The 13,891-nt window shown below is 37.9% G+C and overlaps 1 protein-coding gene across 2 annotated transcripts in view; it reads left to right on the top strand.

The window, feature by feature from the left end:
* Positions 1–12,133, top strand: part of CGRRF1 (cell growth regulator with ring finger domain 1) — a 30,805-nt gene extending 18,672 nt beyond the window's left edge. Inside the window, exons 3-6 of one of the 2 annotated variants that reach the window (XM_060004535.1) lie at positions 2,487–2,664; positions 2,817–2,964; positions 9,532–9,639; positions 9,866–12,133. In XM_060004535.1, the coding sequence (XP_059860518.1) occupies positions 2,487–2,664; positions 2,817–2,964; positions 9,532–9,639; positions 9,866–10,186 (755 nt within the window). In that variant the 3' untranslated portion in view covers positions 10,187–12,133. The remainder of the gene's footprint in view (positions 1–2,486; positions 2,665–2,816; positions 2,965–9,531; positions 9,640–9,865) is intronic. The other variant, XM_060004536.2, reaches the window with a different exon arrangement.
* The last annotated feature ends 1,758 nt before the right edge of the window (positions 12,134–13,891 follow it).

Here is a 13,891-nt window from a genome sequence, read left to right as displayed (position 1 = left end):
ATGTGGTACATATATACAATGGAATATTACTCAGCCATAAAAAGAAACGAAATTGAGTTATTTGTAGTGAGGTGGATGGACCTAGAGACTGTCACACAGAGTGAAATAAGTCAGAAAGAGAAAAACAAATACTGTATGCTAACACATATATACAGAATCTAAAAAAAAAAATGGTTCTGAAGAACCTAGGAGCAGGACAGGAATAAAGATGCAGACATAGAGAATGTGCTTGAGGACACGGGGAGGGGGAAGGGTTACCTGGGACGAAGTGAGAGAGTATCATGGACAGATATACACTACCAAATGTAAAATAGATAGCTATTGGGAAGCAGCCGCATCGCACAGGGAGATCAGCTCGGTGCTTTGTGACCACCTAGAGGGGTGGGATAGGGAGGGTCGGAGGGAGATGCAAGAGGGAGGAGATATGGGGATATATGTATATGTATAGCTGATTCACTTTGTTATAAAGCAGAAACTAACACACCATTGTAAAGCAGTTATTCTCCAATAAAGATGTTAAACAAAAATAAAGTATTCCATATTTTATTCATTTAATCCCTTATTGATAGATATTTGGGTGGGTTCCAGCATTTTGCTATAACTAGTGCTCTAAACATAGATCTTTTCACATTTTTTTGCATTTTTGCCAGTAATACAATAATATTAAGAAATCATTTTCTGGGTTCCTTTTTTTTTCTTTTTCTACTTTTTTTTTATATGCCTTTTATATTTTTTCCTGTCCTGTCTACGTCCAACTTTTTTTCCTTTCCTCATGTTTTGTGGTTCTTTAGTGACATAGAGGAAAGTATGTGTGATTTTAATATATATGTATACATATACATATATATATATAATTTGTATTAATAGAGTGTTCCTCTTCAGCTATTCAATAGTTAATCAAGAAAAATAACTAACTGAATTTTCCATTCTTGAATTAATACCTGATGTTGGGCATTATTTAAAAATTTGAAATCAAATTCTGTTCCAATTACCTATGTGAAATTCCTGCCAATTAAGATTTTTGCTTAACAATGATTAGAAATTGCTCTACGTTGCTGCTACTGTACATGTTCAGAATCTGAGACTCTGTATACATACTACTGAATAGTGAGAAGAAAGTGTAAAGCTCAATTTTTGGTGTCCTGTAGAGCAGCGGTCCCCAACCTTTTTGGCACCAGGGACCCGTTTCATGGAAGACAGTTTTTCCACGGGGCAGGGTTGGGGGGATGGCTCAGGCGGTAACGCGAGCGATGGGGGGCGGCAGATGAAGCTTCTGTCTCTTGCCTGCTGCTCATCTCCGGCTGTGCGGCCTGGTTCCTAACAGGCTACGGCAGACCGCTGCCCATCCACGGCCCGGGGTTGGGGACCCCTGCTGTAGAGCATCTGCTTGTGTTTGTGTATCTCCTTCCAACTCATACTCTTGATCACCTTTTAAAAAATACATAATGTATCAATAAAAATTCCTATTTGCAAACAACAGAAATGACTCCAAGGACATTGAGTAGCTTACAGAATTGCCCGTAGGTTTGGAGAGCCATAATCAGAGACCAAGGCTGTTCAGCCAGGAACAATGACCAAAACCATGCCCTTTTGCTCTGGTAAGTATGCCATGGCCACTGAGCACTAGATGTTGCAGCTTGCACTGCCAGCAGTATGAGACATTGGACGCTGCTGCCCTTGAACTTATATTGCTACAACTGCAATGAGCAAGGGAAAAAATCACATATAGGTGGCGCATAGTAAGTCCTGTGTAAGTGTTAGGTAAATAGGCAAAACTATATAAGATAATTTGAATGTCCACTTTATAACTTATATATCCACTTAATCAGGTTTACTTAAATTGTAATATATTTTACTATGCTGAAAGCAAACAAATGAATGAGGGCAACACTATTAAACCCTCCATGTTTTGGAATCTCCACTCTTTCCTTACGATATTTTGCATATTACATGGGACATTAACTGTGTGACAAGAGTATATCAGTGTTGTCAATGAGTATGTTAACGTTAGTAAGGCTCAATTTCTTCTTAATATTTTTCCTACTCCACTGATCATCTTCTGGACCGCATGGGTGGTATGCATCCACTTTTAGAGACAGCTCTATTACTTCTTGTAGTTAGGATTACATACACTATTAGAGTGGTAGGTTATCAATAGTGAACGGTATTTCAGTTTTTTAAATTTATGTGGGAAGAGTCTTGAAGTCATCAAAAAAAATCTTTGTAACTTCCAAGAATAAGTATGAAATAATGTAAATTAGAGTTTACTGACAGCGCTTTAAAATTGTGTAGACATTGAAGTTTTTATATCTTTTGTTTTAGAGACCATTTCCTTCATTTATAGGCACATACCCTTTAATGAGTTCCTTTAACTGCCGTCAGCCTGGCCAGCAACCAAAAGGAAGCTTTTGTTACTGGCTATGTATAATTGTAGTAGACATAGCATTAGGTAATTTTCTTCTCTTTGTCTCGTTTGTTTTCCACAGCTGGCATAACTTTGACAACAGATTGCCTTGAAGATAGCCTCCTTACTTGCTACTGGGGGTGCAGTGTTCAAAAATTATATGAAGCTCTGAAGAAGCACTTTCATTGCTTCCGAATAAACACTCCTCAAGCATTAGAAGATGCTCTGTATAGTGAATATCTCTATCAAGAGCAGTATTTGTATCCTTTTATCTGATATATCCATTAGCACATGAAAATTTTAGACCTTAGACTTTTTATGGATAAAATAGTGTTGCTAAGTTATTATTTATCCCCTTTGGTATATTGTATTTTTGCTTATAGTGGCAATTTCTCTTTACATCTTCAAAAAGTATTAAAAAGGACAGCAAAGAAGAAATATATTGCCAGTTACCAAAAGATACTAAAATTGAAGACTTTGGTACAGTGCCCAGATCTCGCTATCCATTGGTAGCACTGTTGACCCTAGCTGATGAAGATAACCGAGAAATTTATGATATTGTAAGTAATTTTAAAATTGTGGAAACATTAACTTTTAAGTGATTTGGATGATGGGTCTTAATTATTTGGTGAAATAGAAAAAGGTTTATTTTAATTTCTGAGGATATACATTTGGCCTGGACACATTTTTTTTGGAAAATGAATACATGGGAAGTACACTTGTATGCGTTTTATATGTGTAATGCTCCTTCAGAGCATGACTTGTTTTTTTCCATATGGATTGCAAGAATATGATTTTATTTAGAAAATGAAAGGTAGAGTTGAATTACATTAATTTCATCATCCCATATTCTGTCATTTTTGCCACATAGAAAAAGGTCTGTTGGGAAGCATGTTTATTCCTAGCATTTTTAGCACTGAATAAATAAGCATTGTAATGATCTGAAGGGCTTGATTTTAAGACAGTATCCACTCTTTTCTTTGCATGTTTGCAGTCATCTTGGTTCCATCATAGCCCCTGCTGCACCTACATCTTATATGTGTTTGGTCCCTATATTTTCAGTAATTATTTTAATCTCCTTTTCTCATTATGTGCTAATTATTTCTTTAGTCTGGTAGTTTATCCCAATTAGGAAGATAAAAGCATGTTAGAGGTCTAAAAGGTCCTGAGCCTGACATTCTTATAAGTATGGTAGAAGCTTGTACGTGAAATAAACTTTTGGTGAAATCCTATCATGATTAGAATGGCTTTATACACAATTTACTACTTTTCTGAAGTGCATGAAATAGATATGTTGATGAATAAAGATATGGTAACATTTTTATGACACTTCATAACATATAAAGTACATTCGCTACCATTAACATATTTATTCCTTCCAACAACTTTGTGTGTTAGGGCATCTGTCTTATAGACCCTGAAAGAGACTAAAGAAAACTCCCAGGCATTCAGGAAATAAGAGATGGAAGCAGGGCTCGATTCTGAGCCTTTGTAGTCCTGTGGCAGTATGCTTTGTTTTTAACAGGAGTATCTCACCAAAACCAGCACACATTGAGCTTTGCAAGGTGCACACCCTAACTGGGAGATCTAGACCCTGCTCAATAAGTTATGCCTCTAGTTTTTTGGGGAGCGGGGTTAATTTTATCAAATTGAAGTTCCATTGAGCTGAAGTCAGTTTGTTTTTTCCAAATAAAAGTCATACTAACAGCAGTGTATTTCCAGAACCTAACAGAGTGCCTGAAACACAATAGGTGCTCAGTAAATTTGATAAGTGAAAAAAAAAGTCATACCAAGCAACGTTAGTGAGCCATATAGAGCCTCACAGCCAAGCTCCTGAATAGCCCATAGGAGAGCTCTTCTGGCTGTCTCCCCTCTCCCTCCCTTTGGCCCTCCCACTCTTTTCAACTGAAGATAAATAAGACCTATTAAGTTGGTGTTTGATATGTCCAGCCTTTCCGTCCTTCACTCTGCCTACCTGGGCAAGATAGCCCTTCTCTCACCACTGTGTCCCCCATCTCTTCTAAGCTCCCCTACTTCTTTCCTTTCATTCGAAACAGAAAGGGTCAGATCTGTCACCTTCCTCTCAGCTTCCCCTGTGGTTCCTTTCCCTCTCGCTGCTGGTGCTCTTTGTCAACGTGAGTACCCAGACTCTTCCTTATTTTCTAACTTTCCTCCTCAGTCTAAACAGAGAAGGAGTATGAGAGAGAGAGAGAGAGTGAGAGAGAGAGAGAGAGAGAGTGTGTGTGTGTGTGTGTGTGTGTGTGTGTGTGTGTGTTTGGTGTTGGGAGGTGTAAAATACATATAACATAAAGTTGACCATTTTAACCACTTTTCAGTGTACAGTTCAGTGGCATTCTAAACAGGGAAAGATTTGCTCTCAGGTCCCTGATGCAACTGGAATGAAGTCTACTGGCCCAGCTGTGGTTGGGGGAGGCTTATTCCCACAGGGCAGACAAAGTACCTGGCTCCCAGGTCCTTTGTATACACCTCCCTGCCTGGGTCCTTCTCTGTATCTTCTGTTCTTATCAGTAGGTTCCCTTCTTTTTTTCCTGTTAATCCTTGCTTCTCGCTTTCTTATCTCTCAGGTGGGGCCTAACCCTGGCACTAAAGCATATTAGTATATTTTGTATGAATGTTCTCTGTTCTTAATCTTAAAAGCAAATTGGGCATTTGGTTTTTCAGTATTTTATCTGGGGTCAGAAATTCTAAATCTAAAAAAGAAATTTTTTAACTCTCTCACTCCTATCATAACAGTAATAAATTACATTCAGATTGTGTAGTTAGGAACCAGTTTGTTATTTTAGGTAGTTAAGGAAAGTAGGGATTGTCACTGCAAGACCTTGACTTAATTTTTTTTTTCATTTTTACTAAATTATACTAGTTTATTTTCTGTACTACTCAAATGATACATGTTTGTGGCAGGAAATAGAAGTAGAAAATCTAGATAAGCCAAAAGGGAAAAAAGGAAAATCACCCGTATTCTATCATCCAAAGATAACCACTGTGAATATTTGTATCTTTCTAGACCTTTATGTATGTAATTTTAAAACAAAAATGGGATCAAATTGTCCATACTATTTTGGGATCTGCTTTCATTTAATAGTATGTTTTAAGCATCTTTTCCATATCAAATGTTAATCTACAACTATATATATATATATTCATAACTAGCATGATAGTAGCTTCAGAGGCTTTTCATGTTAAATTAAATAGCAGGATTGTTAGTAGTGGGCGATAACATTACTATCTTTTACCAATCCTGTCGTTTTGATTTACTATTAAAAACCTCTGAAGTCACTGCCAAATTGATAAATCCTTATAAGGCTGTAAAGGATCTTGTATGTTTACAACCATAATAGGGTTGTTGTTGTTGTTTTTTAACTTTCTTTATGGACATAATTTCAAAAACTTGCAAAAATAAAAAAGTAGAAGAACATCCATATACCCTTTACCCTGATCTCCTATTGTTAACTGTTAACATTTGCACCATTTTCACTATTTGTCCACATACATATTTATGGGTGTATGTGTATATATATATTTTTAATGAATTGAGAATAAGTTGTATACATGATGATTCTTTACACCCAAATACTTCAGTGTGTTTTCCTAATAATGGGGATATTCTCTTGTATAACTACAATATGGTTATTTACTTTATAAATCTAACATTGATATAATATTTTATCTAATCTATTATAATATATATTCCAATTTGTCAGTCTGTCTAACAGCATTCTTTACAACATGTTTTTCCCTCCAGTACAGATTCTAGTCTAGAGTCAGATGTTGTATTTGTCATGTATCTTTAACCTCCTTTAATCTGAAACATTTCCATAGCCTTTCTTTTGTCTTTTATGACATTAGCATTTTTGAAGAATAGAGTCACATGCACACACTGTTTTTTTTTTTATTATTATTTTATTTATTTATTTTTTTGCGGTACGTGGGCCTCTCACCATTGTGGCCTCTCCCGTTGCGGAGCACAGGCTCCGGACGCGCGGGCTCAGCGGCCATGGCTCACGGGCACAGCCGCTCCGCGGCATGTGGGATCCTCCCGGACCGGGGCACGAACCCGTGTCCCCTGCATCGGCAGGCGGACTCCCAACCACTGCACCACCAGGGAAGCCCCACACACTGTTTTTGTAAAATAGAACATTTCTCATTTTGTCTGATGTTTCATCATGATTAGATTGGAGTTGAGCATTCTCAGCCAGTGTACCACGCAGGTGATGATGTGTGTGTTTCAGGGCATCGCCTGTAGAAGAATGGGAGGTTCTTTTCCCTCATTGGTGATGTAAATTTTGATCTCTCAGTCAAGGTGTTATCCAATTTTCCACTGTTTCCTTTTTTTTCTCTCCCTTGCAAGTAATAAGCAGTGTGTGGGGAGGCACTTTAAGACCATACAAATATCCTGTTCTTTAGTAAAATTTCCCCCTGGATTTAATATCCATTAATGATTCTTACGAGATTTCATCTTTACCATGATGGTTGCAAAATGATTATTTTCCAGGGCTTCCCTAGTGGCGCAGTGGTTGAAAGTCCGCCTGCCGATGCAGGGGACATGGGTTCGTGCCCCGGTCCGGGAAGATCCCACATGCCGTGGAGTGGCTGGGCCCATGAGCCATGGCCGCTGAGCCTGCGTGTCCGGAGTCTGTGCTCCACAACGGGAGAGGCCACAACAGTGAGAGGCCCGCGTACCGCAAAAAAAAAAAAAAAAAAAAAAAAAAAAGGATTATTTTCCAACTCCAGCCCTCCAGTCAGCCCTCAGCATTCTATTACAAGCAAGAGTCCTCCAATTTACCTCTTTGTTTATCTATTTGTTATCCTCATGGCCTCATGAATTCCTTTTTCCCCCAGTGGTTTATAATTCATTACTGAATATGATTATTTTGGTCCTCAAACTGCCCTTTCCTTATTTCCTGCCCCAAACTGAGGATTTATAGTCAAAAACTGTGTCCATGAATTACTCAGATTAGTTCTCTCAAAAGTCAAAAAACTATATAAAGTGGTATACTCAGATGTTGCTTTCATCCCTTACCCCCATTCTCATACACCCCAATTCTTGTACAGATAATCAAGTTGTTTTCTGGTTTATCCTTCCTATGTTTCTTATTGTAATGATAAGAAAATACAGATATCTTTCTGTTTCTTCTTATTTTTCCTTCTTTCTTACACAAAAGGTAGCACCCTATATATACTATACATGTTCTTGCTTTTTTCACTTATAGCTGCCTAGCACTTTATTGTATGTAGGGTATCCATGTATGACAGTTATTCAGCCAATCTCCTGTGGTTGGACATTCAGGTAGTTTCCAGTATTCTGCAATAACAGATAATCTTGCACTGAATAACCTGTGTGTCCGTATTTTAACATTGTTGAGGTTATGTGGTTGAAGGCTAAGTAAATACATTTCTTTCTGTTACATACTGCCAAATTCCCCTCCATTGGAATTGTACCTTTGGAGTTGTATTTTTTTTTTTTTTAACACATTTCCACCAGCAGTATATGAGAGTGATGACTTCTCCATAGAGTGTACTGACAAGCTTTTCAATTATCGTTAACCTGATGAGAAAGAAATTATATCTCAGTCAAGTTTTAATTTTCATTTATCATATTGTGAGTGAAATGAACATCTTTTAATATGGCTAAGGACCATGTTTTTATCTTTTTGTATATTATGTGTTCATGTCTTTTGCCCATTTCTCTATAGGATTTTTATTCACTTTTTCTTCAATTTTTAAAAGTTCTTTATAAATTAGAGATATTAACCCCTAGTCTGTGATATACGTTGTGAATATATATTTCAGCTTGTCATATGTCTTTTGACTTTGCTTATAGTGCTTTTTGTCATGCAAATTTTATATTTTTATGTAGTTAGGTTTGTCAAATTTATCTGCCTCTGGGTTTGGGTCATAGTTCGAAAGTCTTTTTCTACACTGAAACTAAAAAGAAATTCACATGTTTTTCCTAGTACTTGCTTAGTTTTATTTTTCACAATTAGATTTCTTATGCTTTTGGAGTTTATTCTTATGTATGGAATGAGGAATGCATCTAATTTTATATTTTTCCAAACAGATATCCAGTTGCCCCAATACTTTTTATTAAGAAGGCTCCCTTTGTTTAATGATTTGAGATGCTGCCTTTGTCATATTTGTATATATAGTTATGTCTGTTTCTGGACTGTTTATTCTGTTCCATCCACCTGTCTATTCATGTGCCAGTACCACACTGTTTTAATTTTAGAGGCTTTGTAGTATGCTTTAATATCTGACTGAGCTTAGTCCCTCTCATAGCTTTCTTTTCAATATTTCCCTAGCTATTCTTTTTTTTAAATTTTATTTATTCATTTTTGGCTGCATTGGGTCTTTGTTGCTCCACATGGGCTTTCTCTCGTTGAAACGAGCAGGGGCTACTCTTCATTGCGGTGCGCGGGCTTTTCATCGCGGTGGCTTCTCTTGTTGCGGAGCACAGTCTCTAGGCACGTGGGCTGCAGTAGTTGCAGTGTGCGGGCTCAGTAGTTGTGGCTCATGGGCTCTAGAGTGCAGGCTCAGTAGTTGTGGCTCGCGGGCTCAGTAGCTGTGGCGCACGGGCTTAGCTGCTCTGTGGCATGTGGGATCTTCCTGGACCAGGGCTCGAACCCGTGTCCCGCATTAGCAGGAGGATTCTTAACCACTGCGCCACCAGGGAAGCCCCTTTCCTAGCTGTTCTTATGTTTTATTTTTCCATATGAAAATTTTAGTCAACTTATACAGCTGTATAAGTTGTAACAACAGTTTTTTTTTTTTTGCTGAAATAACATTGAATTTGCTGAAATAACATTGAATTTGTTGAAATTCAATGTTTTTGCTGAAATAACATTGAATTTGTTGAAATTTTTGCTGAAATAACATTGAATTTGCTGAATTTTTTGCTGAAATAACATTGAATTTGTAAATTTGAGTATAAATAAAATAATCCTGGTAAAAATATGTAACTGGGTCCTCTTTTGTGACTGTGATTTAAGGAACTTATTGTAAGTTTTCTAATTTATCAACCTCTTATTTTTATTTGAGAAGTATTTTTCACATATCTATGAAATAATATAAGGAGGTATGTACTGACTGGTGTTCAATTTTTATCTTAGATTTCCATGGTGTCAGTAATTCATATTCCTGATGAGACTTATAAACTCTCCTGTAGAATATTGTATCAATATTTACTCCTGGCTCAAGGTCAATTTCATGATCTTAAGGTAAGTTGTACCCTCTAGTCTTTATCCTCTGTCTTTTTTGTTTGCAGAGTTTCAAAGAATGACTATCTATAAAGAGATAATATTTTTCAGTTAGTTATCATAGAAGTTAGCTATTATTTGTTACTGGATTTGCTAGCTCATAAATTTTTAGCACGTCTTATGACCCCCGGATTTGAAGCGTAATTGTCATTTGTAATATCTTTACATGTGTTTCTTTGATTTTCAGCAACTTTTCATGTCGGCAAATAATAATTCCACTCCCTCCAGCAGTTCCTCTCCAGAGGAAAAAAACACAGACCGAAGTTTGCTGGAAAAGGCTGGACTATCTGAAAGTGAAATGGAGCCTCCAGAAGAGAATAGCAAGGACTGCGTGGTTTGCCAGAATGGGACCGTGAACTGGGTGCTCTTGCCATGTAGACACACGTGCTTGTGTGATGGCTGTGTTAAGTATTTTCAGCAGTGCCCAATGTGCAGGCAGTTTGTTCGAGAATCTTTTGCACTTTGCAGTCAAAAAGAGCAAGGTAAAGACAAACTGAAAAGTCTCTGAGGATGTTGTTACAACTGAGAAGTACACTTCCCACTGAAGATGCGGTGTTCTTGTGTTCTTGGAACTAATCATAACATGGAATCTACAGTGTTAACCGTCAGTGAAAATTCTATTTTAACTTCATATTTGTACGGTACGTGGATGGTGAAAATTAATTATTCCTTGCTGTTCAGTATGGCAAATACTGGAATCCCATTCTGGGTCAATGCATAAAAATTCATTCAACCTCTTGAGAAGAATGTAAACATTTGGCCTTTTATCAGCTAGAGGATTTCACGTAATGTTGATTAGAAAAATTTTGAAAAGCAATCCATCTAAAATTCGAGGAAGTAAAAGTCTTAAGATTTCTGAATGCTTTTCCTTTGATGAAATCTAAAATGCAGTTGGGTAAAAATGAAATCCTTCTTAAAATAATTGTATGTTCTCTTGTTTACAAAAGAGTTGGAAAGGGCTTCTAACTTTAAATCCTTTCCTGAAATATCCATTTTTATAAATATCCAGCTGTTCGGTTTCTAATTTTCCTTATAATTATAGTCACATAAACACAAGTCTTAATCTTTAAATATAGCTTCTTAAATCATAAATGCAAGAAACAATTCTTGACTGTTCTCAGTGTATCATAGACTTAAATGATACTCACTTATAGGAAGCAGATATATAAAACATGGATAATAAAATTTATTGGATAATTAAATGTATTGTCCAATATGATTAGAGTAGCTGGATGTGACCTACCAGGGAAGATGTGCGAGGCTCTCAATGCCTTACCTTAGAGTTCCTCCTGCACACGAACCCATCAAAACTGAAGGGGTTTAGAGCCAGAAAAATCACTAAAAGAAACAAGTGACTCTTTTTTTCTAGGGTGTTTTTTATTCTAAGTAAACCCCATGTCCTTCTGAATAGTAAATCACTTTGTTCATCCTTTGTTACATCCTCTTAAGAGTTGAGTAACCTGATAGTCAAAAAAGCCCCATTCCCCACTTTTCCCAAGATGACTAAGAAGAAAAAAGTAAATCAGAGCTTCCTGTTTCTTCAGTGGAAATTACCTCTCACTCACTAAGAAATTAGATCATGGCAAGTAAACTGTGACATGCAGGGAGATTGCCAAGCCTCCTTTGTCCTGTTTGTATTAAGAATAATGCCTTATCTTTGTATCAGTGTGTTTCTGTACTATTATTTTATTCCCGTCAAATGTAACACTCTCAAAAAGACATCACCTATTCTCCATTTTATAAACCAAATCAAATTTCATCTATGTTCAATAGCTATGTACTAAATACCTTCTAGGGGCCAGATACCTTTTGGGAGTCTGGGCTACAAAGAATCAGACAAGGCCCCTGACCTCCAAGTATTTGTCCCTAACAGAAGCATTGATGGCTTATTAGAAGCACATCCCTATCTTAGTAATTCCTAAGGCCCTGTTCTAATTCTATCCCTGGAAGCAGGGTGGTCAAATGCTACAGTCCCTGCTGCATTTGGCTAGCTGTATAGCAGTTCCTCTGGGAAATTCACTTTGTAGGTCAGTTGGGGGAATACTCAGGGATCATTTTGCCCATCCTATCCATCCTGCTTCCCTTTACAGATCTATGTGTACCTAAACTGTCCTAGATACATGGTTGCTTTCTCATCTGAGATAGCTTCCACCTGCAATCTTATTCCGTTTTTCATAACTTTTTTTTATTGTAGTAAAATAGACATAACATAAAATTTACCATTTTAACCATTCTTAAGTATACAATTTGGTGGCATTAAGCACTTTCACATTGTTATGTGACCACCACCAGTATCCATCTTCAGAATTTTTCCATCATCCCAGACTGAAACTCTATACCCATCAAACAGTAACTCCCCATTACCCCTCCCTTCAGCTCCTGGGCAACCACCATTCTACTTTCTGTCTCTATGAATTTGACTATTCTAGGTACTTCATATACATGGAATCATACAATATTTGTCCTTTTGTGTCTGGCTTATTTCATTGAGTACAATGTTTTCAAGGTTCCTCTGTGTTGCAGCATCTATCAGAATTTCCTGCCTTTTTAAGACTGAAAAATATTCCATTATATGTATATACCACATTTCATTTATCCATTCACCCATTATTTTTCATAACTCTTAAAGATGATTTGCCCTTAGCTCCCCTTGCTGCAACTAAAGGAATTGTTTTCCCTGACCTCAGTAGTAATAAATATGAGGAATTTGGTAAGTAATCAAGTAACAACAAGTACAGTGTCTCTTAGAGGCTTATGGCAGAGTTTGCCAATAGCAGTGAATAAGGGACATCTTGTGAGAACATCTACAAAAGCATTTTATTTATTTTATGGATCATTAGATAAAACATTTGCTTTATGTAGAGTAGTTGGTACTTTCCAGAAATCTCAACCAGGGATACATTAAGCAGACCTGATAGGTGAGTAGCCACCTCCTCCTTCAGGGACTCTTTCTTCCCAACTTGGTACCTATGAGGGTTCTTAATGTCGAAACCAGCTCTAGGGGAGGAACTTAAAAACTGTTGCTTAAGGACACAACACAAATCATCTCATCACATCACAGGTAATCGTGAATTATCTCCCACTGGGACTATTGTATTTTTTAAGGCTCATTAATTGTGGAATGAAATTTTGTCTTGGCTTGTGGGAATTTGTAGCATCGATATAGGTAATCTGGGGGTTAGGAAGGGTCGGTGGAGGTGATTTCAGCCTCTTCTACTCATTCCTGCCTCAGATGGCCCTTATTCCACTGGATAATTCCCTAACTCCATTACCTAGATTTTGAGCACTGAATTCCCCTCTCTTTTCATATCTCCCTATATTATATTTCTCCTGAATCGTTTCTCTCTTGTCATCATGACCTCTAGTTCCTGGGTCCCTGAGTCTATTCTAATAATTCATGAACTTGCTCCTGGGTTGCTGGCTCAAGTGTTTCAAATGTGTTACCATGTTGCCTTGCTTTCTTGGCCTCTCCACTCTACCTGCCCCAGCAACCCACACGCTTGGCTTACCTCAACTATGTTTCCTTCCTGCTGTTACCACAGAAGGTCAAGTGGTCTAACCAATTTATGGAGTCCACCATGAAGCCTCTCTGCTTAGTTGCTTCCAGGTCTTCACTGCTGCTCAACAATCCTTTTATTGTTTTCCTAATGGACCCGCTACCGAACTCCCAATAGCTATTTCTCTTCCACTCTTGTCAAGTTTTGTACCCCACCACTGCTGTCTCACTTTCAGAAAAGAACCTTCAAAAGGTAGATGAAGGGCTTCCCTGGTGGTGCAGTGGTTGAGAGTCCGCCTGCCGATGCAGGGGACACGAGTTCGTGCCCCGGTTCGGGAAGATCCCACGTGCCGCGGAGCAGCTGGGCCCGTGAGCCATGGCCGCTGAGCCTGCGCATCCGGAGCCTGTGCTCCGCAACGGGAGAGGCCGCAACGGTGAGAGGCCCGCGTACCGCACACACACACACACAAAAAAAGGTAGGTGAAGATGATAGACCCCCAAAGTCATATATCTTGGGGTTTTTCCCAGCTCTGCCACTTGTCCCTTGGACAAATTATTTAACCTCACTCACTCTGATCAGTTTCCTCATCTAGAAAAATAGTGATAATAGAACCTAACTATAGGCTGTTGAGTTTTATACCAGTTAATACATGTGAAGTGCTTAGACCTGGGCATAGCATATAGTAAGCTCTATGTGTGACAGGTATTACCATTACT

Source organism: Delphinus delphis, chromosome 2 (assembly GCF_949987515.2).
Source record: "Delphinus delphis chromosome 2, mDelDel1.2, whole genome shotgun sequence".
NCBI classification, from domain to species: domain Eukaryota; kingdom Metazoa; phylum Chordata; class Mammalia; order Artiodactyla; family Delphinidae; genus Delphinus; species Delphinus delphis.
Note: the sequence above shows the minus strand (reverse complement) of the source record. Positions and strands in the feature narration are given on the sequence as shown.